The sequence below is a fragment of the Phoxinus phoxinus genome (assembly GCF_949152265.1).
Source record: "Phoxinus phoxinus genome assembly, chromosome: 20".
Lineage (NCBI taxonomy): Eukaryota > Metazoa > Chordata > Actinopteri > Cypriniformes > Leuciscidae > Phoxinus > Phoxinus phoxinus.
In genome coordinates this window covers 9,866,476-9,894,251 of record NC_136895.1, presented here as the reverse complement: position 1 = coordinate 9,894,251, position 27,776 = coordinate 9,866,476, and the positions used below count along the sequence as shown (strand labels likewise).

Here is a 27,776-nt window from a genome sequence, read left to right as displayed (position 1 = left end):
ATCGAAAGATGACAGATAGATAGACGATAGATAGATAGATAGATAGATAGATAGATAGATAGATAGATAGATAGATAGATAGATGGATAGATAGATGGATAGATGGATAGATGGATAGATATATAGATTTGATCGTGGTTGTGCCAGATTAGTTTGACTGAACGTAGGTGTTGATGTTCTGGCATTTTAACAGGATGCTGATCCTATTTAACATGATAAAAAAGAGGAATGATTAGAATGGAAAGGAATGATATTGTTGCCTTGAGATCATTTGTTCCTCTAAGAACAAACAGTCCCATAACGATTCATCGCTCCTTCCATTCACTAGCAGTTTGCCCATGCACGGTTTATTTTCGTTTGTAGGTCATGGTAAGCAGCCAAAAATTCAATATTTACCGTGAAAGATGCTGAGGTCAGGGGGGGAACGCACTCGAAATTGGGCCAAACAAACATTACCTCCTTTTATATAACCAAATACAATCAAACTTTGAAAAAAAATCTGTTTTACTTTTACATATTCTGAAGAAAATGTGAGTGGTGTTTGCTGGATGGTTGCTAAGGCGTTGCTAGGTGTGCGGACAGTGCGGTTGCTTACTGGGCCAAATCGAAAGAGTCCACCCCCAACTTTCAGCATGATTGTCATATTAACATAAAAATCACAAATCAACATAAAAATCATAAATCAACAAAATCACTGTTTTTAAAAGATAAATGTTTATTAAGAGATAAAAACTTTTTTTTTTTCATTTTTCTTGACTTTTTTTCTCTTTTTTTGGGTACTGTAAAATCTTTTGTTGATATACACTTGCTTTTTTTTTACTTACAGATATCCTCAAAATAAAAAAATAAAACATTTCTAGTCATTACTTTAAAAAGGTTCTGCATTTATAAACACGGCCCCCTTTAGCTCCTCTTCAAAAATGGAAGGATTCAAAGAGACGTGCAACAGTGGGAAATCAGTCTCCGACTTTAAAACACACCCTGAGACTGCAAATTAAATCTCTGTATTGCTAAAGAAATTGTGCTCTTTCAACATTTACATATTAATTCGCAGTTAATAAAAGTATCCCAAAGGTACCAAGGTAGAAGCTGGTGAGATCAATTGAGCCTCTCCCTTTGTGATTGGCTACAGTTTTGTTTAACTTGGCCAAGTCAAAAAATAATAATATTAAAATCCAATAAATTTAATCCATAACATTGGCATAAACCTTAGATTTCAGCTTTACTTTCTAATAAAATAAAATAAAATAAAAAGTATAAATTGTCACAGTAAGTAGATCTGCATTGAGTTTTTGGTGTTAATTCAGCATGCCGTGTACGGCAAGCTTAAATTGGCCCCTGTTCATTGTTTCTGACATATTACAACTGCTCATAAATCATACGTAATTCCACACTTCCAAGTACCAACTTTTTTTGAAAGACGGGTGAAAACAGGAACAATGCATATCGTTCTACAAAGTATTGCACATTACAGTTCGCAGCAAGCTTCTTTTTTCTTCGTCGATTAACAGTTGTGGAGGAGATCTATTGAGAATACAGTGATGTTTTTGAATACAAAAGGCAAATGTGATTGGAAATAAAAATAAACAGATTTGATACAAACGCAAAATGTAAATTCTACGTGGTTTTATAATCTTGCCAGGCAGCTTTACATCCCGACCCCTCAAAATAAAAAAAGCGATATGTTCTCGAATCAGGCGCTAATTTACGAAGCGCAAAATGAAAAAAAAAAAAAAAAATGAAAAAAAATCAGTAATTGCGCAAATAGAATGGCGACGCCCATATTCTTCAATTTGCTACAAAATCGCTCAATTTAAACGCATCTTTAGAAGAGGGAAGAGATACCGTTAAAGAATTAGCATTTCCAAAGTATAACTCTTGACGTCGTCGGAAAGAAACTCTTACAAAACAGTTAGACTTAAAGGGATAGTTCACGCAAAAATTTAAATCCGGTTATCGTTAACTTACTCAGTCATTCCAAAACTGTACATACAATAAGATTTTGCGAAAAGTTTTGCAATGTTTTTTTTCCCTCATTTCTCCATACAATGAAAGTCAATGTTTTGGACCCCATTGACTTTCATTATATAGACGGCAAATGTTTTTACAAAAATTTACAAACGTTTAATTTACAAATGTTTTTTGCGCAAACTGTCCTTTTAAAGGGTGCACCATTGTGGAGAATCTAGTGTCCTAGTAGTATAGTGCATTTAAAACAAGCAGGGCTTAACGGCTCGATTCTTCCGGACAGCACAATCTCCAGTCTAAACGGTTTGTTGGGACACACTTAAAGCTACAACTATCCAGGATCATTATCCCATAAAAAAAGGACCATTCACGATGGGCGAGGATGAGGGTGGCATTTTTTAAATCTTTGTACACCAATGTTACTTTTTACGAATCATGTTTACAGAGCCCTTAGTTTTTTTTCGGCCCCCTCCCCCCTCCCCACACTGCAAAAAATACTTTCTTAGTTAGTATTTTTGTTTTGTTTCCAGTCCAAATATCTAAAAATTCTTAAACCAAGAAGCGTTTACTAGAGAAGTAAAATGACATAAGAAATTCTATTTTGTTTTAAGATAAAAAGAAAGTAATTTAAGTAATTTTTGCTTAAAACGAGCAAAATTATCTGCCAATGGGGTAAGCAAAAAATTCTTGGTTTCCATTCGAATTAAGATTTTTTTTCTTGTTTTCCATTCGAATTAAGATTTTTTTGCTTACCCCATTGGCAGATAATTTTGCTTGTTTTAAGCAAAAATTACTTAAATTACTTTCTTTTTATCTTAAAACAAAATAGAATTTCTTATGTCATTTTACTTCTCTAGTAAATGCTTCTTGAATTAATAATTTTTAGATATTTGGACTGGAAACAAAACAAAAATACTAAGTAAGAAAAGCATTTTTTGCAGTGCATGACTCTTGTCTAAAGATAAGCAATTCGATTTTAATATGTACAAGATAAAAGTTACAAAAATAGAACGGGCATGGTTCTACCTTCATGATACTGCTGGTTGCGATCTGTTCTCGGTCTAATAACAGCGACAATAATAGTAATATAATAGTATTATGATAAAAATATTAAAAATACAGACAGAAAAATGTAACTTCCTCTGTAGAAAAACAAAACAAAAAACAAAACAAGGACTCCTAGTGCAGATGCGTAGCAATGTAAACCTGGTCCTACGACTATGTCAAAAGTACAAAGAGTATATTTTAATATATGTATATAGAATCACATATATATATAATGGAAAAGCAGGTCATTTGAATCCTCTCACAGAGAGCGTTCACATCATAGTTTCTACGATGGTGTGTGTGGGCTTCGTCAAGCCTCCGTTCCAGTTGGGATCCAGGGGCTGCGCCAGCTCGCTGCACTTGGGCTGGTACTCCGGGGGGCAGGAACTGGCCCCGCCCCTCACGGGGGCCGCCACGGCTTTGATCCTCTGGAGGGACACGGACAGTGACGTTATTGGCCTGCTCGCGGACGGAGAATATGCGGTGTGTCGTCGGTGCGAGTGACTCACCTCGATGAGGGGTCCGTCTGATTGAATGATTTTGATCACAACCACCATAGGGATGCAGATCATGGACGCCAGGGCGAGGGTCCAGCCGACTCCGATGGACCAATCCGGGTACTCGTAGACTTTGTTGTATCTCAGGGGCGTATACTTGACCAATGAGAAGATAAAGCATCCCTGCAGAAGAAGAGAAAGCAGGGGTCACCACATCACACTCAATACATTCATGTAAAGGGGGAATCTCATTAAAATGGTCTAGTTCATATTGGAATTCAAAACTAATAACAATATTATTATTATTAACTAAGATTAAAATAATTGATAAACAATATTTATTTAATAATAATAATAATTTTCTATTTATTTAATACATACAAATATTATAAACAGTTTATTATTAAATACAATTATTAACATTATTTTATTTGCTATGATGTATTATTAAATAAATAGCAAAGGTATGTATTGATTAACTTAATTAAAATAAAATAATTATAATAAACAATGCTATTTAAATGAAATACTTTTTAAATTTAGTTAATCATTTAATCAATACATACTTTGCCATGTATTAATATTATAATTATATATATTATAATATAATTAGCAAATAAATAACTTTAGTAATATTATTTTATTATGTATTAATTTTAATCATATAATTTATAATGGATTAAATAACATAAATAGCATTGTTTATCATTAAATCAATAAGACATACTTATTATGGCTATTTATTTGTTTAATAATGATAAATTATTATAATACAAATAAAAAAATTACATTTATTTAGTTATTTAATAATAAACTTTAATAAAAATTAATAATAATAAATAATTTATTAAATGAACTGTTCCAAACCAATCAATGGAATCCAATCAATAATGCATACGTGTACTATGTATTTAATAACAATACTTGATAGTAACAAATAACATTTATTTAGTTATTTAATAATATAATTAATAATAGGTCCTAAAATATGCTTATCATTTTTTTTGGGTCTTTCGGTTGAGGTGAATTACGACCTAGGTTTTTCTTTAAATTATAGAAAAGTCAAATTAATTATATTTATTAGCAATTTAATATTATATATATATATACAATGGTGTAGTCTACGTGATACGCAGGTATACGCCGTATACCCACTAGGAAATGCCAAGTATTTCCGTATACCCACTAAAAAAAGCGTGAGGATACGTAACAACTTCGTTTTGTGACAGAACTTTCACACTTTCATTCATAAATTCACCGCGTCTGTGTTTGCAATGGACACAGATCAAATCGCGTGAATATTAAAAACTCAAAGAGACTGCAGTTGTTCAACGCGTCTCTGGGAATGAGCGCTCAATGTGTGCTCTTCTACACACACACACTGAAGCAAGCGCGTGCTTGTGTCAGCGCTTCACTGTAGCTATGAGGACATGATGTAGCTACACATGTGCACTTCATAACAGAGCTGCTATGAGAGTCACTTCATGAGAATTTCACCATTTCATTTGATACAACTATCGTCATTAATTCGTATCACACACACACACAGAAACTGTAATGTCTTTACGACAACGTGTCAAAATAAAAGTTCGGTATAAACTCAAAGAAATTATGAAGGAAATTGCACAGTAAAATGTACTGTCAAATAATAATAATGATGAAATCTATTAAAACTTATTTTTAAAAGGAATATCACACAAGTTTTCATGTTTTAATTTAAACAGTAAACTTGCCAAAACAATAACACAATTTTCTTTCAAAAGCACCATTTCTAAAAGTAAATTTGTATTTGTGCCTATAATGTTTTATTTTTATTTTTTTTTATTGTCAGCTGATAAAACCTGTGCTTCAGGGACCATATTCATATAACATCTAAGGCTAAATGTAGCTCTTAACTGGCTGAGTTAAATGGTGATTAACACTAAACAGTAGAAAATCAGTCCAGTCTCCTCAGCTGTAAATGTCATTGGCTGTTAAAGTCTTGTGTTGCTTATAATAAATTGACATGTTGATAACACTAGTCTCATAATGCTCTCAATTACATGTCGTTGCATACTGTATGCATTAGTGAGTGTGGTGGTGCTTATGGGGTGATGAGACGGGTTATTATGAGACGGGTTATTATGAGACGGGTTAGTATGAGACGGGTTAGGCGGGGTGGGGGGGTCACAGTATACTCACTACAAAAAACTAGACTACACCACTGTATATATATATATATATATATATAAATCATGAGATGTATATAAATGTATATAAATGTATATTGGAAGAGTCCGCAAAGTTTCTTGCAAGTTAATACTAGCCAAAAGAGCCATCTAATTTAAGACAGAAAAATCTCCGAAGTCCTTAAAAGCTTTATGACTGTACATAAGGAAGGGATTTCTTTTTTGCCCTATAGTCCTATAATGTTCATAGAAAAACGACATTCATGATCTCATGGAAACTAATCCTGCACTCGTCCTCAGCTCCTTCATTCATGCTGTTGGCCAGGCAGATGGCCACCCCATCTGGAGCTCTGTTACAGTGAGATGCGAGCCGGATTTTTGCAGCAAATCCAAAGCGGAAAAGCGGTATTTGCATGTGTAGCCGTAGAGGGGGGGGGGGGAGGGTAGAAAAGCACACAATCTCCAATTGAACTGTGTAAGACACTCTTTCATAGGTTCTTTCAATGCATCATTTTAGCAAACGTACTGTGTAGTGGGCCTAAGCAGATCTGTGGATGTGCATTTCTCACTGGTATCTATAAATATGCTATAATCTACCAAGTTAGCCTGTCTTAAGTACTTTTTCTCTCTGAAGAACTTACCACACACAGAAAAGGTGTGATTACAGTCCAACTCCACTTCATCCAGGGATTTGGCCTGTAACCAATCATCTCTTCAATCGCATCATAGAAATTATCAGCGCCTTTTGAAGAGAAGAAGGAGTGTGTTCAGGTATGAAATTCAAAAGCAATAACACATGATCCTACAGTGCACATAGACTGCAATAAAGTTACTGAATTGTTTAAAATGGGAATAGTATGGAGTAAATAATATCAGTATTTTTAACCAGAATTTACAGGCATGCAGGGTTTAATCCACCTTAGCAGCAGCTCTGCTATATCAACGAGAGTTGGCATGTACTGACATAGTCACGACACATTTAGATTTTGAAATCAAGGTCATGACAGTAGGGAACAAAAGACTTAATGTAGACTTTCTCAGAACTGGGTTAAACTGTTGAACTGGTTTGGGCAATAAATGATTTGCTCTGATTGATCTAAAGTCTGTTTAAACAGAGACCCACACCTGAGAAATTCACAATCATTTATTTCGTAGAAGGAATTCGTTTTTCAACAATAAGGCCTTTGTTTCATCTCCCAAGAAAAGAGAACTCATTTGCTGGCTTGGCTGCTGGTACTGTCTGTTAATAGATTAAGAAATGATGCTTAAAAGTCCAATTTGAGCAGTCTTTTAACAAACGGTCAGTGAGTGAAGGTGTTTAACCATAATAATGAACAAAAATCTTAAGTAAAACGTGAATTGGGTAACAGGGTTGTACATTTAGCCTACATTAGCAACCTAGCTAGGGGTCAAATGTTGATAAACACATATTTTCTATTATAAAAGATACATATTAGTTTGATTTTTCTCTTAAATCGTTTAGCCATTCAACCCTGTTAGCGAGGTTAAAAGATTAGTTCACTTTTAAAGTGAAAATTCTGTCATCATATACTCACCCTTAAGTTGTTTCAAACCTGTATGAATTTCTTTCCTCTGCTGAACACAAAGGAAGATATTTAGAAGAATGTCGGTAACCAGACAGTTTTGGTTCCCATTGACTTCCATAGTATATTTTTTTCCTACTATGGAAGTCAATGGGAACCAGAAACTGTCTGGTTACTGACAATCTTCTAAATATCTTCCTTTGTGTTCAGCAGAGGAAAGAAATTCATACAGGTTTGAAACAACTTAAGGGTGAGTATATGATGACAGAATTTTCACTTTAAAAGTGAACTAATCCTTTAAGTCAACATTCAATTTGTGTAATAATTGTAAAGATTATCATTTGTTTATCATTAGGCGATTTACAGATTTAGCCTACCGTATTTTCCAGACTATAAGTCACACTTTTTTTCATAGTTTGACTGGTCCTGCGACTTATATATCGAAATTAATTCGTACTGACTGAGATGAACCAAGAGAAAACATTACCGTCTAGTTAGCGGAGTTGTTCAGAAGCGACACCGAGGAAGAATTCAGTGTATTCAGTGTTGTGTGGAATGAGATCGGGAGCTTGGTGAACTTGCTTACCGGTAATTTGTTGGACTCGCTGGCTAATGTTAATTTAGCCTATTCAGCCTCCCAGGTATATGTTCTTTATGCTATTGTGTAGCTGAATAACTGTTAATGTGTTAACATACCGGACACCTATTCAGCCTGTTGTTCTTTATGCTGTTGTGTAGCTGAATAACTGTTAATGGGTTACGTTAACATACCGGACACCTATTCGGCCTGTTGTTCTGTGTGCTGTTGTGTAGCTGAATAACTGTTGATGTGTTACGTCCACATACCGGACACCTATTCGGCCTGTTGTTCTGTGTGCTGTTGTGTAGCTGAATAACTGTTGATGTGTTACGTCCACATACCGGACACCTATTCGGCCTGTTGTTCTGTGTGCTGTTGTGTAGCTGAATAACTGTTGATGTGTTACGTCCACATACCGGACACCTATTCAGCCTGTTGTTCTGTGTGCTGTTGTGTAGCTGAATAACTGTTGATGTGTTACGTCCACATACCGGACACCTATTCAGCCTGTTGTTCTGTGTGCTGTTGTGTAGCTGAATAACTGTTGATGTGTTACGTCCACATACCGGACACCTATTCGGCCTGTTGTTCTGTGTGCTGTTGTGTAGCTGAATAACTGTTGATGTGTTACGTCCACATACCGGACACCTATTCAGCCTGTTGTTCTGTGTGCTGTTGTGTAGCTGAATAACTGTTGATGTGTTACGTTAACATACAGGACACCTATTCAGCCTGTTGTTCTGTGTGCTGTTGTGTAGCTGAATAACTGTTGATGTGTTACGTCCACATACCGGACACCTATTCAGCCTGTTGTTCTGTGTGCTGTTGTGTAGCTGAATAACTGTTGATGTGTTACGTTAACATACCGGACACCTATTCAGCCTGTTGTTCTGTATGCTGTTGTGTAGCTGAATAACTGTTGATGTGTTACGTTAACATACAGGACACCTATTCAGCCTGTTGTTCTGTGTGCTGTTGTGTAGCTGAATAACTGTTGATGTGTTACGTTAACATACCGGACACCTATTCGGCCTGTTGTTCTGTGTGCTGTTGTGTAGCTGAATAACTGTTAATGGGTTACGTTAACATACCGGACACCTATTCGGCCTGTTGTTCTGTGTGCTGTTGTGTAGCTGAATAACTGTTGATGTGTTACGTCCACATACCGGACACCTATTCAGCCTGTTGTTCTGTAAGGTATTGTGTACCTGTAGTTGAATAAATTGCCTTTCCAGATTAAATGTCTGTTCTTGGTCTTGGATTTTGTGAAATACATTTCTAAATATGCGACTTATAGTCCAGTGCGATTTCTATATGTTTTTTGCCCTCTTCATGACGCATTTTTTGACTGATGCGACTTAAACTACCGAAAATACGGTAAATTACTCTGTTACTCAACAGAAAAAGATGCATATTTTGTTGCATATGTTTTTCTTACAATAACTTTGATAACAGGGTTGAATGGCTTAAAGAATGAAGACAACATTCAATTCCTTAAAAAAACGAGAAAGCGGCATGAGATCATATTGTAGAAAGGATACAAATGAGTTTTACTTCTTTAGTATAACGATTTGAAAGATAGTTATTTGTAATGAGGGAAAATCATGGAGTAACAGGGTTGCAGATTTAGCCTAAATGAATCTGTTACTTAGCAGTGGCGAGCTAGTTAGGGGGTCAAATGTTGATTTGCAGTTATTGATAAAATAATTTCTCTAATTAAAGAATGATGCATAATTGTTTGATCTTTATTTTCTTACAATAACTTTGGTAACAGGATTGTTTGTAAAGTAACAGGATTGGTCGCGAGTTGACAGGATTGAACACAAAATGTGGGATACAACCAAACCATGCGTTTTTAATAACAGTAACAGGATTTATGGTTTTAAAAGTAATGGCACACTAATTTGTACCCCAATCATGGGAAGTGCCTGCTACAGTTCACCATTATGACTTACATTTTCTGTTCACTTGTACTCACCATAAACCCAGGCTACAGCAATACATTCAAAGAATGCAACCCATAAAAGGCACACGCCACTGGCTGCATAGTAGTCAAAGAGTTGAAACACATACATGCCACCCTGAAAAAGAGACAAAAAACGATTGAAAAAAAAAAAAAGTGTGTGGGCTCTAATACATGCTGTAATTGCAAAGCTGACATAATAGAGGACTGTTATGACTAGGGGTTGGCTAAACACTTGACTAATTTTCTTTTGGTAACAAAGACATTTGTTGCACAATGTATTCAGGGGTGACATAAGACATTATGTCATGGGAAAAAAATGGGACACTGTGTGGCTCAAGCCACAGAATAGCATTCCCAGTTCGCTGTTCATGGGATTAGCAATCAGGGGCCGATATTTGAAGGGGGCCAGAGGAATCTTAGATGTGCATTGTCAGACCAGACCGGATCTCCTAGTATAGCAGTGAGACTCCTCTATAGAATTCTCGCTGCTCAAAGCAGGTCAGGACGTCCATAAAAAGACATGGAAGTGGGAGCGATAAGGCACTGCTTGGAGGTGAAACTGATTTCACCAAGTACAGCATGTTCCTGGATCAACAGCTTTGTTGATCCTGGAACAACATTCCAATCAACCAATCAGATTTGAGGGACAAGTTTACAGTTTGTCAAGTTTAGGCATATAGCCAGGGTTAGGTGCTTCTATAACAGTGTTGTTCATCTACTATTTGGTTTTAGGGATAAGTTATGGGTAGGTTAGGGACTAAGTTTTCAGACAGTAATGTTGTTCAAGGATCAACAAAATATGTGACTTAGTTGGCAAAATCCTGCTGGGTGTGGAAGACCTTCTGGGAGAGAGCTTAGGCAGTAGATCTGGCATGAGTGTGGCATTCATCCTGATTACAGGAACTGAGGGTTTGGGTGAGGGCCACATACTATCAAATGACATTGTCACTAAAATCCTAAAAGGAAAACACATGGTGCCTGACCATTCAACTAAGCTGCATTTGATACACTCTTTATTTAGCCAGGAGAAACCAGCTGGTCTAATATGTTGGCAAAGTGGTAAAGACTAGAATTAGTATGGATTTGGAAGGGAAACGCGCCATTAAAAGGTGTAAAAAAAAGATTGTTCGACTTACCTCGGTGACCATGGTAAGTCCCAATAGGTAGCTCAAAAAACAGACTATAGCTATGAAGATTTCACGCCGATAACCCTTCCGTAGGAAGGATGGATACAGATCCACTAGGGATGTGATCTGCCCTTCCACTTCGACAAACTGAGAAAAGAAAAGAAACACTGTGAGCACAAACATGCTTGCTATGTGCAGACTCAAGCTGAAAAGGCAACGAATCCATATTTTGATGATTTACCAAGTGAAAATGAAGCCATGGAAAAGTTGTGCCATGTTTTGTAATCATAAACCTACTAAGTCTGTGGCTTTTACTTCTTGGCTATTATCATTGATGGTAGTGCACTTCTTAAAATACATTTTTTTTTCAGTTTTAGAATAATGTAATATCCAACCCCATCTGATAGTTCAGCTTCAGTTTAAATGGTCTATAAAGTTGTGACATACTGAAAGGCATCTATTACTTCAAAGTAGTACTGTACATAGAAACCCCTTTCATGTTACCCAGCACAGCTGCATGGATATTATTTTCGATAAGCATATTTAATTTACCAGTCCAAGCGCCACTCCCAGGATGTGGATGGACACTGATTTAGCAGAGTGTTTAATTTCACTGGGACCGAGAAATATGATAGTAAAGAACAACTGCTGTATGGCCAATAATCAGCCAACAAAGTTTTTCTTTTTTTCTTTGTTATCAGGTTTTCTTGGGCAGGGGCATAGCCAGTGAGGGGGACGGTAAAATCAAGTGTAATACCAGTTTATTCTGACCTTTGTCTAATTGAAAGGTTTTGTTCTTACCTCTTGCTTTTAATTGGCTAAGCAATTAAATACACTGCTGAACAATATGAATAAAACAGACTTTACATAAGAGTGTTTAGGGCTCCATAATGCTCACATCGCCTCGTTTTGTATAAGAATAAAACGTCAGTTCATGCATAGACTATCTTGTCAGTCTTTGAATTTAAATCGGGACAAAATGTTCACAGCGTCTGGATGTCATCACCACCCTGTAAACTAGTGGTACTCAAGCTGTTTAGCATACCATTTTATTCATTTGACACTCACCTGACTGTCGAGGCCCAACAGCAGAAGCATAATGAAGAAAAGAATGGCCCAAAACGTAGGCAGTGGCATCATAGAAACAGCTTTAGGGTAAGCAATGAAGGCCAAGCCAGGACCTATTGGGAAGAGAACAGAGGGAGGTGGGGAAGTGGAGAGAGCACAATTAGCAAGGCTAGCAATTTGCACACTTTGATCTATGCCTTTGCGGTGCGTTTCGTTGTCGGCACAGACCAAAAGGAGACATGAAAGAAAAAAGGAGCGAGTATCTACAGGACAAAGCGATCAAGCCAGGCAAAATTACTGCCAGTGGTTTGTTGCAAGTCCAATGACTGTTTCATTGCATCTTCTGGCTAAATTAGCATCTTGATGTTAACTTCGGCTGCTTCCAAATCTAGAAAAGGTTTAATCAGCGGCGTGATATTTCCCCTGTATAACACTACAGGTTACATAATCAACACTACATAGAACAACTTCAGAGAGTCGAGGCAAAATACAAACTAGGGATATGCCCAAAGAGAATTTCGAATCAGGAAAGGCACGGAAAATGAATAACGCATTCTAGGGAGCCCATAAACGGACATGGTTAGGCTTGCTGGGGTAGTCAGTTACATTACAACATCCTGACAAATATCCTGTAAAAGTCTGTACAGGCGCTCACTATAAACAAAGTATGCATGGTCGCGAATTTAAGTATGAGGTAAAAAGCAAGCATGCATTTAAAAAGCAATTTGAATACCCCGCATTATATACAATATAATTACCCAACTATATAATTGCGAGACAATGCAAAAGCATTAAAATATATTTTTCCTTTCATCTAAGATTTTTCCTTTACCATGTCCTTTTAGGGGCTCCGTAGAATCCGTTATCTCCTTTCCAAAATAAGAATTCAACTTCGGGCACATCCCCAATACAAACACCTCCACTTGCTAACATTACTGCAACATCAAATGTAGGATTCAATCCGCTCAACAGAGGTTAAATACGAGAACAAGCACAACGCATATAATAAAACCAAAGAACAAATTAAAACAATGGATCAAAGTAACATAGCATCAATGTCAAAGTACACTTTCTGCAGAGTCAGGTTGATGCATCCGAGACTGACCTCCCCAAAATTTACTTCTCTTTTGCAAAAAGCTCCTTTTAGCTTCTTGGCATTTGTAATGTTTAGAAACGTATCCAACCAAATCATCCTGAAAGACTCACTGATAAGTATCCTGTGGCTTCGTTCAACCGTAATTGTGCTGATATGCACGGAAGTTCAAGTAAAGTTTAGGTTTGTATGTCTTATAAACAAAGTGATAAAGATGTATGTTTTGTGCACCTCGCTTGAGCCAGACATACTTAGACCAATGTCTCCACAGAGGAGGGCCAAAGCAGGAACAGTGAAGATTAGACATTTGGAAAACCTTGAGCTTGAAAGCAATCTATACATCAACCTCTCTCACCATGAGACTTGCTGCATCTTAATACAGCATGCCATTGCAGAACAATTATGAGAAATGCACTAGATGGCCAAAAGTATGTAGAAACCAGAACATCTCACCCATATGCACTTGTTGAACATTTACTTTCAAAACCATGAGCATTAATAAGAAGCTGGGAAAGCATTCCAGTAGATGTTTGCACAGAGATTTGCTCCCATTCATCAGTAAGGTCAGGCGCTGATGATGGGTGATGAGGTCTGGCTCGAAGTCGAGGTTCCAGTACATCCAAAAGGTGCCCGATGAGGTTCAGGCCTGGGCTGTGTACATGGCAGTCAAGTCCTTCCACACCAGACCCAGTAAACCATTCTTTCTTAAGGAGATTGCATGATTCTATGCTTCATTTTAGGCACCTGATAGTAAGTAAAGGGTGTAGCTGAAATAGCCAAACCCATTAATTAGACGAAGGTGTAAACATACTTTTGGCCATGTAGTATATAGTGTGTCCAGGCCCCAGGGTAGAAAAAGGAACCAATAGGAACTGACTTGGCGACATTTATTAAACTGCATAAAGAGTTCTTTAGGACTTAAACCCAAACTCTCCAAAAAGCCTGTTGTAAATTGCCTTTATCCTGAACTTGGCACAAGATGCTTCTTGATTAGGGTCACCTGTGGAAACCAACTGAACAGCGATCAATGCTAAATCAATGCTTTTTTACGCAACTGTTGATTCTTCCCCATTAGTGGAATAGGGCTTAATGTTCCCAGTGGCTCCAAGAACGTTCTCCATACAGTTCTACAGTCGATTCCAAGCGAATTCCAGTTCCCACCGAGAGACCGTATTATTTCATATTTGTTTTTTTGTCTGCTGAATGACGGTGAAGGTTCCGAATGTTACGCTTTCTTTTTAGTCCTAGGTCCTGGAACTAGTTTTATTGGCTCCGAATCGCTTATTGTCGTCGATTTTTCACTACAGGGTTGACCAAACTTTTTCATGTTGTTATTTGCAGCAGCAGTGCCCACCATCACTGCTACTTTGACCCTCGTACCTGACTCTGCCACATCGGCTATGTCCACCCCTTGCTCTTGTGCCATGAAGCCCAGGACGGAAAATATTGCGAAGCCAGACACAAAACTGGTAGCGCTGTTCAGGCCTCCCAGCAGCAAACAGTCCCTATGTCACACATATGTCATGGAGTTTGTTAATTAACACAAAGGTACCCTACGTTCCCAGTTTGCCCGTTCCCTGGACTAAGCCTCCCTCCCGCCCCGGGGAATCGAAACCCACCTGTAGCAGTTGTATTTGTACTTGTTGTAGCTTCCCAGTGACGTCATGGCTCCAAGACAGATGGCGTAAGAGAAGAAAATCTGTGTCCCTGCATCGATCCACACCTAGACAGAAGACGCCAAACCATCCGTTGACTGACAACATGAATTGACCAAACTCAAATATTTGCATGCGTTCTGCCTCTCGTAGGTCCTCAAGAACTGTTTACACCATCAAGAACTAATATAAATTGTTTCAACAACTGCATGTCATGTTTAGATTTGTAGTTTTCTGACTGAGGCCATCAAGTGCTTTATTTATGTCGACTCCTTTGCACATCTTGGGTTTCTCTCTGTAAACTGTACATCCAAAGTTTATTCTGGTTTTAAGTTGCGGATGGTCACTGGAGTACATTATGTCGGCAAGTGTAAACAGCACTTTTCCTGCTAAATAGTTAATCTTAGAAGGCTGATTTATATTGTTTAATGTTAATTTTGTAGCTGGTGGACTAGCATAGCATGTTGTTCACCTAGCTTTTGAAGTTGGTCTCCCAACAGTCTTTCTGTCGAAGCTAGTTGACCAAAGTAGTCTTTTTTGGCCTGATGGGGACCACTGTCCAAAACATATGCTAGGAACCAACTATGATGGTCTGTTCAGCAAGTTTGATAGCCATAAAGACCAAATAGATGTGTTAGAGGCACTTGAGATTGTGTGGAATCAAATTCCAATGGGTGGGTGATATTGTAAAGCCTTTTGAAAAGAAATGTAAATAGCTATGAGATCTTACCTCTGGGTCTCCAAGGCGAGTCAAATTTGGGTACAGATAAAATTTGATGCCTTCGGCTGCCCCAGGAAGAGTGACACCCCGTACAAGCAGGACAATTAACATGACAAACGGGAATGTTGCCGTGACGTACACAACCTAAACAGAAAAGTCAAGAAGACTGAGGTTAAATTTAATGCTATGGTTGTATGAAAAACCCACAAACTTTATTTGTGATTTAACAATTTAGAAAACTACAGCAAAACTTTTTCCACAGGGTCTTTATAAGACCTGTCATACTTTCCAACATTCTAAGATAAAACTGTCAAAACAATTTCCAAGGCTAACATGCAATTTACAGCTTAACTTGACTAACAGATAAATGTTGGCTTTAGTGGTCAGAGTGGTCATATGCTTTTTGGTCAGAGAGTGAAGTTCTAGATGGGAGAAAAACAGCACCTCATTTAATGTTTGGTTTGGCTAGAAATGTTATGTCACACAATGCCGAAGGAGTACATCAAAACATTAATATATGCAATTATATTTAAAATTGCATTGCTCTCAAGCCTAATACCTCAATCACAAAACAATATAATTTTATATGAATAACTGAAAGTAATCTTTCACTTGCAACCTTTAATGAAGCTCAGTCAAATTTACAAAAAATACAATGGCTTAACAATGCCCAATTCCAAAAACCAAATTCCATTGGTTATTGTATTTTGCTGGATCAATGTTTCCCAACATAATAAAATCCATCAGCCAACTTGACATTTTGCCACTAGTTGGGGCAGCATGACCCAGCCTTTAATGCGTAAATAAATCTTAAAGTCTTAAAGTAGATAATGCTAGCATTGCGATAGAGCAATCTAATGTGACAGCATCTTGGCAGAAGTCATGATAAGATTCTCAACTGCATGGTCAAGTCAAGAGAAGGTGTCTGCTGTTTGACTTCACAGTCTCTATTAGGAATGAGGTAAGCTATAGTTACCATTGCTGCTAATCACCAGGGAATGACTGCTATGTTTATGTTCACAACACTGACTAAGGTAGCACTCAAATCTACCAAGCTACTTATAACTGCAATGACACAGTAGAAACTAATATTAGTAGTCCTTAAATGTAATGCAACCAAGCTCACCTTTCCAGTGGACTTAACACCTTTCCAGATACAGAAGAAACAGATGACCCACACAGCGAGCAGACACAGAGCCAGGTCCCATTTAATATGACCCACATCCTCGATACCATCGGAGATGCTGAGGACATTTCGCCTGTGGTGGAAAGAATGTTTGCCAGTGAGACTCTCTGAAGCCCTTGAGGGTGTTTAAGGAGCTAGCATTTAAATAATCAGAGAAGTTATACAACATGCAAAGGACAGATGAGTTCTCTACAGTGTTTCAGAACAAGTCATCATAGAGCAGGGGTATAGCCAACCAGCTCCTGGATGGACACCTTGCTACAGCCTTCCGTTTCCTAAATACCTTAATTAGATGTTCAGGTGTTTGATTAGGGTTGGAGCTAAACTCAACAGGATTGTAGCATAGTTGGATACACCTGCCATAGAGCAGTGTTTCTCAACCCTGGTCCTGGAGGACCCCCAACACTGCAAATGTTGAAAGTCTCCTCTGTCTGACACACCCATTTCAGGTCTTGGATTTTCTTCTAATATGGTTATGAGTTCAATTAGGTGTGTTTGATTAGGGAGACACATAAAATGTGCAGTGTTGGGGGTCCTCCAGGATCAGGGTTGAGAAAATCTGCCATAGAGTAATAATACCACCACCAGCTTCTGTTAAATCAGGGGAGTCCAATCCTTAAAGGGCATCTAGAGAGCCACCTCCCTGTAGAGTTTAGCTTTAACCTGCTCCATCACACCTTTCTGGAAAATAATTTGGCATATTTGTGTTTAATTGGGATGTGTGATGATAGTTCTCCTGCAGAAGCAACTTCGGTCCTGGAGGGCCACTGCCCTGCTTTTAGCTCCATGCCTAATCAAACACACCTGAAAACTATCACGCAAGTCTTCAGAATTGCTTGAAAATTACAGGCAGGCAAGTTTGATTAGAGAAAGAGCTAAGCTTTGCAAGACAGAGTTGCCCATCATTGGTTTAGACCCTTCTGTCTATTAAAGCATTAACACCTTGTCTACTGCAGGGATATTCATCCCTGCTCCTCAAGACCAGTCAAACACACCCGAACAAGCTAACCAAAGTCTGTGGGATTACTTTGGGGTAAAACTACAGCCAATAGTGTTGGAGCAGGATTGAATCTAAAATCTGCAGTGAATCTCCAGTATCAGGGTCGAATACCCCTAATTTATGGCATTAAGCAAGTTGCAAGTTCCATAAGATATATATTTACATTGAGAATGTCACTAAGAGGGGAATGGAGCTCCCAAGTCTCTGGGAGTGATTGAGTGACTTTACTGATAAATATACGGAGAGAATCTCCACAACAACTTCTTTGGAGTTGGATGGCTTTCAAAGTGCACAACAAATTTGTACTCAATACTTACTCCCAGAACTCAGTGACGGGAGAAGTGAAGTTAGTGGCATTCACAGCTCCCCAGAGTGTCTTGTTCTTGCGGAGAGTATCCTCAATGCAATTTTCTGTGTTCCATTTGTTGTTGCAGCTTGCCCAGGGGAGCTCTGGCTGAAAGCACTGGAACAGGTAGTACAAGCCCCAGGCCAGAATCACAATGTAGTAGATGTTCAGCAGAGAAACAATCACGATGGACGCGTAGCCGATACCTGTACAAAGACAGAAATGGTTAAATTAAGCTGATGGCACACTGGACTTACTCAGGCTGTGGTAGTTGTGCAAAATGTTTGCGATTTGTTATTATAACCTTAATGAAAGCAATGAAAGGAGTTGTGCTCCAGTGGAGCGTGACAAACTTCTATGAGACATTCTTGTATAAACATGGAATAATCTTGTCCAGAGTTGGAGGAAAGTGATGTAAGACATTGGTCCAGAGTCTGAACTGAGTAAATCAATGTTGGCCAGGTTGACTGGAAAGCAAAACCGACCAAAGGTGTCACCTCATTCACTGGCAGTGGGATGTGAGTAATTCAGCAGTTTGCATGTAATGATTGCTCACTGGTAAACTGTTTAAATAAGTAATGAATCTATGGTCAGACGAATTTTTTTGTGAGATTCAATATGCTCTTTGTTAGAGATATTTTGGTGGAAATTTTAGCTGGACAGATCCTCTGACTCTGTCTGGTTTTTGGTGCCTTTTTATAGGGGTACACCAGTGACTTGTTTGTGGGGCTTGAACCAGCAACCTTCAGAACGTTAGACTTAAGCTTTAGCCACTACACCACACAAGCAGAAGAGATGTCCAATTATGCAAGCTACTGTTCATGAGCAGCTGACCTTTTTAGCCAATAAATTCATTGACAGCTGCTGATGTGTCTCTGCTACTAGCCAGGCTGAAAATGAAACTACTACTGGTCCCTAGAGTAGTAAGAAGACAGGACGCAATTAACAGACCGCTGACATTAAAATACACTAACAGTGAGTTCTTTAAGACTATAAAATTTCTTTCAACATGTGGCAATGACATGTTTATCTATGTAGACATAACTTTCTTGGTCCATGTCAATGTTACAGCAAATATAGGTGTCAAATTGCATAGCACGGGTGTTCTTTCAGTAAACATGATCTGCTTTGGTCTACATTAATATCTACATAGGAATTAGTGGATGCAGCCATGCTTCAACGGGAGTCGTTGAGCCAACGATTGCTATTAGCTCTCTGAGAGGTGAGGAAGATAGGGTTAACTCTAACTGCTATTTTTGTAAACATACTATTTTCTGCTCTGGCATTAGAGATATGTATTTCCTATCAGTCACCCCAGATACAGCTGGTGGTATCTGTGACACACACCCCACTCTGTGTCCTTACCAAGGGGTCATGGTTGTTGGCATTGCCCCATTTGCCCCTGCTGGTAGATGCCATAACTTCACCATCTGGCAGCAAAAATGCATTGTTCTCCATTGACAGCCATTAGGCCTAAATATACTACAGCAAGATCTCTTTGATCCTTACCACAAAGTATTATCTATTATGTTTCTGAAGTATTCATTGCTCACTTTTAGTAGAGACAAAGTGCTTACAATATTTTTAATTTTACTCATAGTATTATTTATTCTCTGGTAAAGAAAGACATTTCTTGATCAAGAAACTCACCTGTAAATATGGGGCAAAGTTTCTCCCAACAGGTGATACCACCCTCAGAGGTGAACTGGCCGAGCGCCACCTCCAGGAAGAACACAGGCAGTCCTCCGCCAAACAGGAAAATGAAGTATGGGATGAGAAAAGCACCTAATGGAAGATTCACCAAGAGAAGATTCACTTTTCTGTCGGTGAGGAATTCTGTAAATTATTATATCCTATAAACCACTAGTTTAGGGTTTAACTCTTATTCCTAGTTCAGTCAGTACAAGTTTAAGTACAGGTTCATACAAAACACATTTTTGCTTGTGGAATGTGGGAAAAACGCAAGGTCTCAAGACACATTTTTAAAAAGTTGAATAGACCGTCGCGTTTTTAGAATGCCGTGTCATGTGTGAGACTGCAAAAAGACACAAGACGTCTTTTTACACGCCAGTCTGGTGCGTTTACAATGGACAATGGAAAAGTAGCGCATTGGAATGGACAAATGCGTTTTGTGTGAAGAATGTCCAAATGTCCAGAATATAATTTTCATAATATCTGATCTGCTCTTTTTTCACACAAGTGGATAGTGATGTATAAGGTCAAAGTAAAATAAAACTAGCCTAGTCCTATGACTTCGAAAACAGACCAAAATGTAAGATGTTATTCACTCTCAAATCTCATTTGCACATATTTAATTGAAAATGCATTGTTATTGATCATGAGACACCCATGAGAAAACAATCACCATGATGTACTGTATAACATGAGACCTTGAGTTTCTGTATGGCTTCCAAGTTTTTCAAAGCAATAAAGAAGCCTACAGAAGAATAATTTGGGTTTGAAACGATATGATGGTGAGGAAGAAATTAAGTTTTTATTACCGTCACATCAGTGTTCAAAGTCCAAAAGTATCAACAAATACACTCACCTCCGCCATTCTTGTAGCAGAGGTACGGGAACCGCCAAACGTTCCCTAAACCAACGAAGCCCCCGGCGACTGACAGAAGAAAGTCAAGCTTGCTTGCCCACTTTTCCCTTTGAGGGTGTTTTCCCTCGGCTTCATCCTCCGGCCTTGTGCCTGGGCTCTTTCCTGGTGAGGGTTTCAGAATGTCTTTGTGGAAGTCCTTTAGACACTGGAGTTTCTCTTTCTGAGCCATGCTAACGGAGAAGAAAACAAAGGGTCAAAACTCTTGACCGAACCCCAAAGACCTTAAGTTCAGACATAAAAAAGATCACGTTGTATTTCAACTGTTCTAAAACATTTATAATTAGGGCAAACAAAAATAGTTAATTTAAAACAGCAGCTACGGCAGATGTGAAAAATGTTCCCACGAGAGGATAAGGTGATGGTGATAAAGTGAAGTAATGGCTGATTTGTGTGGTTTGAACACAGGAAATTTGAACAGCAAGCAACTTTTTAGATTGCATCATGATACCAGGCACAATAACCTAACTACGACCAATTGTACAATAAACCTACTTGTAAAACTGATAAGATTAGTTGATTTCTTTGTTGCTAGCAAAGTGTGTCTGTAGTCAACATAAAATTATGCCAAGAGATAATCACATAGCTGACTAGTAGGAAAACACATCAGCACTTAACACCAACTTGTTTACAGTCAGCATGAAATCAAAATGGTCTTGTTTTGAATGATCGGTGCACTAAAAACCCATTTAGACAATATATTCAGTCCTTTTGTCCAAGTAAAATCATCTTTTTATTTATTTATACTTTATATATTACTGAAAAACAGTTTTTGCCCTTTAGAGAGCACTTTTTACAAGGCAATCTGATGGATAAAATACCAGTTTTACTTAAAATATGGCACGCAAGGAAACCCACATACAATTAGGCACATAAATTAAAGCTGATTTAATAAAAACGACTTAATTCATTCACCGCGGTTTTGCTGCAGAACTGGTATGCGTTTATTCTGCCCATGTCCCTTTAACTAACACAGTGTTTACGCTGTCAAGATTCTATTCAAGGATGGAGTAATTATGTCAGGCTTGGCGTCTTCTGTTTCAAAGCATGCGCCAAACTTGCCATGGAGCCCCTAAGATGAATCCCAGAGAGTCAGATACCAAAGTCAGCCCCAACATCCCAAACTCCCTTAACAGCCTGGCAACACTTGAACAAACTATAGTCCCAGTGTGAGGCCGGTTCCTTCAACAAACCTGCTTTTTTCCCCTTCTCTCAAGGAGACGGAAGAAGAGGGGGAAAAATCCATGGTGTGTTTGACAATCAATAAATACAAGTATATTCTCCTTTCTGTTGCTTTACTAAACATACGACTGAATAAACATGCTAACTAGCCTGAAGTGTGGCGGCATGCCAGGACTAACAGTTCAATGACATTTTAATGCCGTTTGGACATCTTAAGTTCATTTAAATTGATCTTCTGAGGTTTGTTAAGGTCTAGCCTAATGCTTTAAAAGAATTTGGTTATTTTTTAAAACACTAAACCATTGCCATTCAACTGATGCTTATCTGTTATTTTTCAATTTTAGCACACAATCATTCACTTTGCGACACAAGACTATTACACAATTGTTGAAAGTGCCTTAAAAAAGTCTAAAAAGCTCAAGAAATTACGATCATCCCCTTGAGATAGGTTAAATCTGTGTATTTCAAAGCTTAGGATCATGCTACAACTCAAACACATTATGTTACATAACTAGAGTGAAATCCTCCAGACACTTTCCATTTCCACTCAAAACACTGTGGTGACCAACTTTACTGGCCGAGAGTCAGAGCAAGCAAACTACTGGGTTAAAAAACACAAATACAACCTTGTTGAGCTGATTCAAACGGCTATTTCTCGCTATTTTGCCCATGAGTGAACAGCAATAATTGAACACAAATTCAGTTGTAAAAACCTCTCTCATCTAAAGTTTCTCAAATTTGACATGACAAACACCAACAAAGTCACATCTTTACATTTATTCTTCAAATTTGACCACTTCCTCATGATCCACAAACCCAAACATTCCCTCAACTAATGCCTTTGCCTTTCACTTACATTTCCTTCATGGCTGAATCCAATTGGTCAATGTTGTTCTCTCAGCAGACACCATACCTCTGACCACACAGCCCAAATCTCTCCGGGGCTCAGTGTAAGCCGAGGTGACACCACGACCCGCCCACAGGCTAAGACAATTAAAAGCAATCAGCAGATTGGTCGCAGCTTCGGAGCAGCGGATAACCCGAGTGACAGCCAGCTCGATGGTAAATTTCCACTCCCCAGAGTTCTACCTGAAACTATTTATCTTTGCATGTGCGGCGTCCACTTGTGGCAACCCGAGCCGCAGACGCGCCAAACAAGAGCATGTGGCCGGCAATCCACACCTCTGTCGCGTTTCACTTGAACAGCTGATGGTTTCCCGGCTGTTGTCATGCCTCATGCCATTAATAGCTTTTCCTTTCGAGACAAGTGGCTTAGCTAAACATACTTTGACATGTAGTCAAAGGACTCAAAGTGTAATTATGCACTTTTTGTAAACCGGTTTGAACACAGAGCCCGATTTCGGACTCGCTGACAAATCAAGACTCTGGTCAGTAGCGGAGCAAACTCAAGGCCCAGGGCATTTGCATAGGGCTAAATGTGGTGAGTAACAAAAGGCTATTGTATGACTTGTTTCCCTCCGCCTCTTTCATTTGGCAGAGCGGTCCTGATAAAGGGACAATGGTGATTTGTGCTCACAGGACCATTTAAATTAATTTTGGATCTAGCAATTTGTTCAAACAAAAAAAAACTGAACAAAGGATCTGCTGGCATTTTTAGCCCTTTTAACACACAATGTTGGAATGCTGTGAAAATTGTGACACATGGCAGCCTTCTCTGGGACACTGACTGCTTGGTCTGTTTGATTCCCAAATAGAAACAATAGACTTGAATCACACAGAGCTGGTCGAGAATCCCAAGATTTCTTTTGATTGCTTCACTCCGAAATACGATATAGCCTCCAAGAAGCTCCAAATTGGCAATTGTTCTTCCGCATCTATAGGTCTTGTAGCCTGCGGCCATCGAGGATTTGTTAAGCCATCAAATGTGTCATCCCAGCTGAGATGCAGCCACGGCAGGAGAGCTCCATAGTCCCGACTATCGAGGGAGACTTCAGGTCTAGAGTCGGCACGAGGCACTTGGCTCATTATGTAACATCCCTATTATAGAACCATGTACATTTCCCTGAGTGCTCTCACATTAAATGTCTTCCTTTCCGCACTCGTTCTACCACATAAACTGAGTCCAGTGCATTAGAAGCACACTCTTAGCCATTTATGTAAACTTCACAATGTAGCAACGATGCATGAAGCTGAAGTCATGAACACTAAAGTCATTTGTTGACAGCAGAGTTTGAACCACTTGAACTTGTGCTCGATCTATGACGTGATGCATTGTGCTCTCATGCACTGCCTAGTCTTAGGACTGAATCATGCACTTCATGCAGTGCTTGACAATGTGGTCCCACTATGGTCCTGTAAAGCAGAGATGTTTAATCTGTCTGATTCCTTGCAAGGAGCCTTTCTAAAATATAATGGCCACACAATATATTTTCATCACGGTCCAATTTTACAGTGTGAGAAAGACATATGAAGCCAAAATTAAGTATTTGGTTTGTATGGTCTCACGTAAAGCTACAGTAAATGATTAAAATATGATTTAGATAGGCCTAATATTTACATTGTATTAGGATGACACTTTTGTACCATTACTACCAATTAATAATACTGTAATATCAATGTTGTAAATATAATAAATGTGATTGTTTCATTATTTCTGTCAATCATTAAAGGTTTAAAAAATATATTGCAATGTAGGCTAGGCTATATCATAAGTTGACAAGATAACTAGACAGTCCTAAAAATATAACCTAATTTATTCATCTCTCTTTTGTATTCATTTTTAATAATATACTCCCTTGCTGTCCCCATGGTCCCATTTGACTAAAAATCATATATGCTGTTTATGATATATAAATGAGAGAAGATATAAGGAGATAAGCACTAGTATAAGGGCACAACCTTGTTTAATAGTTAAAGGTCATCCACTGTTGGCTCTTTATTGTTATCACTCTCGTGTCTAAGTATAACTAGACCTTGGAGTAATGACATATGTATTGACATTGTTACTATACAAAGAAGGACTTAAAGAATAATTTATTATCATAATCATGAATGGGCTCAGAATGCCTTTTAATTTGTCCTGTATTCAAAACATTAAGACCATAATTTATCCGCATGCCATAACTCAAGTCGATTGGTCAAACTTGTCAGTATACTGTAGCCCGACCAGATCAGATTCCTGTCATTCGTCTCCAGTTTCCACCAAGAACTTTTACCCTTGTGTATTTACAACTTGCTTGCTCAAGAGGAATATTTGTCGCCTGACCAAAACAACAAGTGGCAAGCCAAAGACACTAAAAAAAATCCCAATTAATGCACAGAGAATGAAGCTGGAGTGCACTATAAATGTGTATCTTCCACAATGCGGCACCGAGATGCATATTTATGAAGGGTACAGTGACTTTTGCATGTCAAAATAAAAAAGAAAGTGGTGAAATTGACGTTTTAACGGGTTAAACTGGGTCAATGAACTGTGCAGCATTCATAATCTGAGCTGTGGTGATGTCCTTCCTCTTGTGCATTGTGTTGACATGTTTTTTTTAGCGGGGGGTGTGGGGATTTTACATAGTTCAGTCTGCTCGATATGAAATTTGCCTCATAATCTATATTAAAGAGAAACAACCAGATCAAAAAAGAAGAAAAAAAGAAAAAAGAAGCATGCTGAAAGAGTTCAAAGTCTAAAGTGGTCGCCTAGCCGTTCGCTGGCAGTTGTGAAACAGTGCCGGCTTTGTGAACACGTCTGACTTTTTTTATTGACATCAATTAAAAAGTAGCCGATAGGCTCAAATTTGCGGTCCTCTTTTATGACACTACAGGATACAGACAACACTCAATAGCTAAACTGTTCTCATCCTCGCTAAGAAAATGGCATCTGTCACAAAATGCAAGCTGTCTGTTACCCTTATCAGTGTGCTAGGTATGCAAGCTGGCATGTGCACGGAAACCTAAACTCCGTATCCTGTATTGTGTTTGTTTGAGCCGAGCTCTTGACTGCTAGTGAACTGCCTGACTTCCGCATAATCCTAAGTAGGCTATAGATGAGGTGAACCGGTCTGCTAGAGTTCTCTAAACACCATTGCACTGCAAGTTCATCTCTGTTAGGATCATCTCATTTGACCGTTGCTTAGCATTGCGTTTATAATACGGCGTGTGAAGGTAAAAGCAACCCTGTTCTAACAAGAGAAGCATTCACAGTAAACACAGGTGTCTTAAAACGGGTTTTTAACTGGGAACGTTTTTTTCAAAACAGTGGAGCTTTTGGCAAGATGCTGACATTCTGAGACGCGCCTCAAAAGTCTATCTAGCGCGTTTACATGGAGAAAAAAAGAGGAACAAACATCATAAACGGACTCAAGAACGTTTTTATTTTATGTATGTAAACACACCCTTTTTAAAAAGGTTTTTAAAAGGATAGCTAACCCAAAAAAATTAAATGTTGTCATCAACCTTAAGTTGTTCCAAACCTGTTTGGAAGAAATTTCGTTCTTCTGTTGAACACAAAAGAAGATATTTTGAAGCATGTTGGTAACTAAGCAGTTGATGGTAGCCATTGACTTCCATAGTAGGGAAAAAAAATACTATGGAAGTCAATGGGTGCCATCAAATGTCTGGTTACCAACATTCTTCGAAATATCTTATTTTGTGTTCAACAGAGGAACACAATTCATACAGGTTTGGAACAACTTGAAGGAGAGTAAATTATGACATAATTTTAATTTTTGGGTGAACTGTCCCTTTAAATGTGAATTATGCTACTTTAAGTTCCATTTCGTTTCGTTTTCGAGCGCGTCCTTGTGTGAACCGTCGCGTTCGAGACCGGCGTCACAGAACCAACATCCGTTAACTTGGATGAGGCTCGTCCGTTTAACAAACTTTTTAAAACAAATTCGCGTTTTTCTTAAGAACCCATCCAACAGGTTGTTGCCGCGCGCTCCTCAGATGAGGCTGCATCTAGAATCGCATCTTTGTGTGAGAAAAATGTTCATTTATAACGTAAAATGAGTTTGAACGCCGCTTGACGCTGTTGAGGTGAATATCTCAGGTAAACCCGTATTTTTAAAACCTCCAGGGATACAGGTTTTCATCGAGAGACACCAGTCTATTCTTAACTCTATGCAGTCAGCACTCACTCAGTTATATTTGTCTAGAGTGGGAGTGAAAGAAACTCAGTGACAAGTGACAGCATCAACACAATTGATTCAGTAGCCTATATCACATAAATGGCTATTAAATCACAATAAATCATAAAAAACGGAGGAATTATGTATTATATTTTATCAATTATTTAAGTATAATAATATAAATTATACAAGTATTATAATAATGACTGTATTGTGTATAAACTTGCAAATGTGAGCTTTAAAATTTGAACACGAGACAGAATCTTCTGTTAAACTACTTCCTGGATCTCTTGTCAAACTCTTTTCATCATGTAGCCTATGGCAACTAAAAACAGAGATATCATTTTCAAGTAATGTTTGAAAAAAGATGAGCAAAATATCTAAATTAAAATTGAAAATAAAACCGTATGTGGTCTCGCATCACTGTACATTAGACTTAACACGAACAGCAAACAGGAGGAAAATAGCCTTACCTTTACTGTTTATTTCCTTTAATTCCTTTGAAACGGTCTTGTCCCTTCTGTATTGTGCGGCGACTGGCTGCTGAATAACAGCGGCAGCGGTAAATTTAGTTTATGAGCTTTTTTTCCTGACCTTTGTCTCTCAACATGGGTGACCATTAGACATCAGTTGTGGAAAAACACCGGCCTGCCTCCCGTTCGCGGCAGCAGAGCGTCTTCTTAAAGCGCCCGCTTCCTGTGTTCACTAAACCGCGCGTCCAACCAACATCAACATCAGCGCCGCCCGCGGCTCCTCGCGCTCAACAGCGCCGCCGCTGGCCACCGTGCGCACGTGCACTACACTACACTACAGGCTGGCTGTGTGCACATCACGGATATACAGTACAGGTCAAAAGTTTGGGAACATTGGTATTTTTAGTGTTTCTGAAAGAAGTCTCTTATGCTCATCGAGCCTGCATAATATGGCACAAAAAAAAGTGAA

At 38.5% G+C, this 27,776-nt stretch overlaps 1 protein-coding gene across 2 annotated transcripts; it reads right to left on the bottom strand.

The window, feature by feature from the left end:
• Positions 1-695: 695 nt before the first annotated feature.
• On the bottom strand, positions 696-27,541 carry slc6a6b (solute carrier family 6 member 6b). Of its 2 annotated transcripts, none has more exons than XM_079592331.1 (14): positions 27,308-27,541; positions 20,515-20,744; positions 19,617-19,751; positions 17,938-18,172; positions 16,561-16,693; positions 15,444-15,578; positions 14,678-14,781; positions 14,439-14,563; positions 11,966-12,078; positions 10,907-11,044; positions 9,783-9,885; positions 6,322-6,422; positions 3,525-3,695; positions 696-3,443 (listed from the first exon to the last, which is right to left on the bottom strand). In XM_079592331.1, exons 2-14 carry the CDS (start codon positions 20,741-20,743, stop codon positions 3,288-3,290), a joined length of 1,878 nt encoding a protein of 625 aa, XP_079448457.1. In that variant the 5' UTR covers position 20,744; positions 27,308-27,541; the 3' UTR covers positions 696-3,287. The 2 variants fall into 2 exon arrangements, with proteins under 2 accessions (XP_079448457.1, XP_079448456.1); XM_079592330.1 differs by lacking the exon at positions 27,308-27,541 and adding an exon at positions 22,610-22,742.
• Positions 27,542-27,776: the final 235 nt, after the last annotated feature.